The 4,627-nt window shown below is 37.9% G+C and overlaps 1 protein-coding gene across 2 annotated transcripts in view; it reads left to right on the plus strand.

Annotated features, from left to right (window-relative positions):
* Positions 1–529: 529 nt before the first annotated feature.
* The window catches only part of LOC107698474 (alpha-aminoadipic semialdehyde synthase, mitochondrial-like), a 30,489-nt gene continuing 26,391 nt past the window's right edge, over positions 530–4,627 (plus strand). The window contains exons 1-4 of one of the 2 annotated variants that reach the window (XM_016499488.1): positions 530–847; positions 1,917–2,149; positions 3,570–3,746; positions 3,906–3,990. In XM_016499488.1, the coding sequence (XP_016354974.1) occupies positions 1,919–2,149; positions 3,570–3,746; positions 3,906–3,990 (493 nt within the window). In that variant the 5' untranslated portion in view covers positions 530–847; positions 1,917–1,918. The remainder of the gene's footprint in view (positions 848–1,916; positions 2,150–3,569; positions 3,747–3,905; positions 3,991–4,627) is intronic. The other variant, XM_016499496.1, reaches the window with a different exon arrangement.

Here is a 4,627-nt window from a genome sequence, read left to right on the forward strand (position 1 = left end):
CACTGGCTCGGTGTCGTGTTATATGTTGATTATTGTTCTCACGAGCGTTCAAAACGACTGTAATAATTGGGTTTAACAATACAAAGGGGAAAACTGATTTGTTGGTCTTTGCTCCCTGGCCAAGCTGGTCTCTGATCGGCAAGATGATCTCCTAGCCTGGCCAGTTTAAAATGGCCAAACCCCCTGTAAAACCAGCAAGCCAGACCAGGTTGGTAGGCCAGTTAAAACAATGGTGTTTTTCAGCCAGGAGTATTGAGACGCATCTTATTTGCTTCAGGAACTTCAAATCTAGTTAACATAGCGGGGAATCTTTTATGAAGTTGAAGAAAGAAAAAAACAAACAAAACTGAAAGCGCATATTTTAGCTCATCTGTCCTTGCGACCACAGTATTTATAGCAGCAGCAGGCCAGGCAGCGAAAGAAAGAAAGGGGAGGGGTCTGTGTGTTCTCACGCTACACTCCTCGGTCATCAAGCTGCGACGCGACGTCAAGGGCACGCGAGGAGGCAGATCCTCGTTTTGAGTCGGGATTGGTGGGAGTTAATCCAGGGCTCAGATTACTTCACTGAAGCGGAGACGCATTCCAGGCAGAAACAAATGTCTGTGCTGTAATCTATACCGCATGGATAGGTTTAGTTAGCGCCACATTATTAGCCTGAAGTCTCGAAAAAAGTCAATCCCGTACCTTTATTCTTCCGCCATTCACGTTTACGCGACACAGTCGCTCATAAAAGCTGCGGCGACAGTTTATATATAAACCTCTTGTGCATTTCACACCACGTTAATGTGATTATTCAACCGGTGCCACGTTATAGGTGCTAGGAAACTGCTTAAATCTGAAGGTACAGGTAGGTGATGACATGTATCAGATGAACTCAACATGCAGTCTGACACTTGTTGCTTATAAACAGCAGGATGTCAACCAAATGTCTGTGGGGGTTTTTTTCTCAGTGGTTTTCTATGTTGGTTTCAAACTAAACAGTGAAAGGACTTTTTAACTGAAAGGTTAAGGGTATTTTTCATAAAGGTCAGGTTGGGGTAAATGGTCACTTGAGGTTTATATGTTTGAGTTTCATTAAGTCGTTTTATGTTATTTTAAAAAGCCTGCTAATTTATTTTAAATAACTATTTTTTAGTAACCTATTTTAAATGCATTTATTTAGGATATATTCGAAAATAGTATTCTTCTTAAAGCAAGTTCCCGTTGTGACAGCTTAGTGTGACAACATGCCCCACTGGCTAATAACAGTGGATATGTTCAGTAGCTGCTTTTTATTGATTGATTTATTGATTCATTGACGTACAGTTCAGTGTGTGACTCTAAAAAGTTCAGACTTTAAAAAATAACCTCACTCTGAGAAATATTCACTCAAGTAAAAAGTGTGACAACTAGCCCCGGTTTATGTACATGCATGTGTTACTGTCATTTTTTCCTAAAGAATGCAAACCTCATTCCAGGTGCTGTCAGTTTACTGCTGGTTTCGTGTGATCGTATGACATGCTACTCTTTGTACAGCATGTACAGAAATGGAGCGTTAGATGTTGCTAGTTTAATATAATTAAACAGCTGGAAGAGTCAGGATTAAGAGTGGAATTATTACTGAACTGTATTTATTTAATAATTGTTATAATTAAAATATATTTGAATAATGTTATGTCAGATATTAAGATGTTAAGTCTGTTTTATTTGTTTATTTATTTATTTTCAGTTTATACTTATTTTAAGCAATTTGAAAAGTGGTATGAAAGTAAAACTGACTTGACTTGGTTCAAATGCAGTCCTCTCCTTTGCAAACCATAGACTGGGTTTCTGGGGTCACTTTTATGTTTGTACCTCTATCACTCTCAGCATTCCTCAAGTGTGATTTTCAGATGTGTGTAGTTGTTGTAACCTGTGTGTTTTGGAAACTGGTCCAGACATGCTGCGTCTCGTGAGGAGCCAGGGCCGAGGGTTTAGGGGCTGTATGTGCTGTCAGCGGAGGTTTCAGCATCACCAGCAGAATCACAAGAACGTCATAGCCATCCGCCGCGAGGATGTCAATGTGTGGGAGAGACGCGCACCTCTGGCTCCACGACACGTCAGGGAGATCACAGCAGCTGGACACAAGGTGCTCGTGCAGCCCTCCAACAGACGGGCCATCCACGAAAGTGTGAGTCACTTTCTGTATATGGAGAAGCTGGCATTCTTTCACGGGTCATTTTTTTATTGTATATTTTTATTTATTTGTGGGATGCATTAAATTGATCAAAAGTGACAGTAAGGACATTTACAGTTCTACTTCAAATAAATGCTGTTCTTTTGAACTTTCTATTCAAGAATCCTAAAAAATGTTTCCGTTTCCACAAAAAAAAATAAAAAATTAAGCAGCACAACTATTTTCAATGTTGATAATAATAAGAAATGTTTCTTGAGCAACAAATCAGCATAATAGAATCAATTATTTCTGAAGGATTATGTGACACTGAAAACTGGAGTAATGATGCTGAAAATTCAGCTTTGCATCACAGGAATAAATTACAATTAGAACGTCATAGCCATCCGCCGCGAGGATGTCAATGTGTGGGAGAGACGCGCACCTCTGGCTCCACGACACGTCAGGGAGATCACAGCAGCTGGACACAAGGTGCTCGTGCAGCCCTCCAACAGACGGGCCATCCACGAAAGTGTGAGTCACTTTCTGTATATGGAGAAGCTGGCATTCTTTCACGGGTCATTTTTTTATTGTATATTTTTATTTATTTGTGGGATGCATTAAATTGATCAAAAGTGACAGTAAGGACATTTACAGTTCTACTTCAAATAAATGCTGTTCTTTTGAACTTTCTATTCAAGAATCCTAAAAAATGTTTCCGTTTCCACAAAAAAAAATAAAAAATTAAGCAGCACAACTATTTTCAATGTTGATAATAATAAGAAATGTTTCTTGAGCAACAAATCAGCATAATAGAATCAATGATTTCTGAAGGATTATGTGACACTGAAAACTGGAGTAATGATGCTGAAAATTCAGCTTTGCATCACAGGAATAAATTACAATTTCAGTTACATTCAAATAGCAGACAACTATTTTAAATTAAATACAGTGTTTTTTTTTATCAAATAAATGCAGCCTTGGTGAGCATAAGAGACTTTTTTTTTTTTAAAACATAAAAAAAAATTGTTAATGACCCAAAGTTTAATATATTTATAATACAGATCTTTAATTGATATATATTTTATTTTTAAATATATCTTTTAGTTCTTCATTGTTGTTGTGAATATATAAATCATATTTTATTTTTCATTATCAGTGTCACATTTTATCAAATAAACGCATTGATAGTGTTGCTTATTTAATAAACTAAATCATGAAATTAAATAATGGATAAATAAATAAAAATGGTAAATTAAAATGTAATCAGTAATCAAAGGAAGTTGTAACTGTCTCCATTCTGCTTTAATCAATTTCTATTTTTGTTCCCCCACATTTGGTGCTCTTAATGTGTCCTTTTCCCTCTTGATATTTCTGGTATTTGCATGAATGAAAATCTTATCCGATTGAGTAGAATCAAGACTGTTTCTGTTTTCAGTACTATGAAAAAGCAGGGGCTGTTATCCAGGAGGACATCTCAGAGGCGTCTCTCATCATCGGTGTGAAAAGGCCCCCGGAGGAAAAGGTGTACCCCCACAAGACCTATGCCTTCTTCTCTCACACGATTAAAGCACAAGAGGCAAACATGGGGCTCCTAGATGACCTTCTTAAAAAGGTGAAAGTCTCTTTATAGAACGAAAACGATCAAGGAGAATGTTTAAACAGAAATCCGACTGCAATACTCTCTCTTGCTTCATATGAATTTGGAAATATTTATTCAGGACAAGCAGCTTTCACAAGATACTCATGTGTCATCATCTCCCTCCCTTTTTAGAAAATTCGACTCATTGATTATGAAAAAATGGTGGACGCCAATGGCTACAGAATTGTAGCGTTTGGGCAGTGGGCTGGTGTTGCTGGTATGGGACCTTTTCGATGGTGTCACACAATGTACAATATCATCTGAGTTAAAAGGATAGTTCATCCAAAATTAAAAATTCTGAGATCATTTACTCACCCTCATGTAGTTCCAAACTTGTATGAAAACAAAATGAAACTTACAAAAACATTTAAAGGGGTGGTTCACTGGTTTTTTTCTAGGCTTGATTGTGTTTATGGGGTGCAGCCTCACATGTGTTAAAGGGGTCATATGATGCAATTTAAATTTTTCCTTTCTCTTTGGAGTGTTACAAGCTCTTGGTGCATAAAGAAGATCTGTAAAGTTGCAAAGACTAAAGTCTCAAATCCAAAGAGATATTCTTTATAAAAGTTAAGTCAACCACGCCTACCTAAAACGGCTCGTTCTAACACGCCCCCACATGTCTACGTCAAGATGTGGGAAGATTTGCATAACGCCGCCCAAATGTTCACGCAAAGAAAGAAGGCGTAACTTTTATTCTCACTGTAGTATTGTTGTTGCCGCCACCGCCATGTCGTGAAGGCGCTGTGTGTTTCGTTGTGAAAGCGAAACTACTTTGTTTGGTCTTCCAAAAGAGGACGATATCCGCTTTGTCATGCCTGGAGCTGATCCGTGCTGGTCACTGAGGAAATACAACA

The sequence above is a fragment of the Sinocyclocheilus anshuiensis genome, unplaced genomic scaffold, assembly GCF_001515605.1.
Source record: "Sinocyclocheilus anshuiensis isolate Anshui unplaced genomic scaffold, SAMN03320099.WGS_v1.1 scaffold1054, whole genome shotgun sequence".
Lineage (NCBI taxonomy): Eukaryota > Metazoa > Chordata > Actinopteri > Cypriniformes > Cyprinidae > Sinocyclocheilus > Sinocyclocheilus anshuiensis.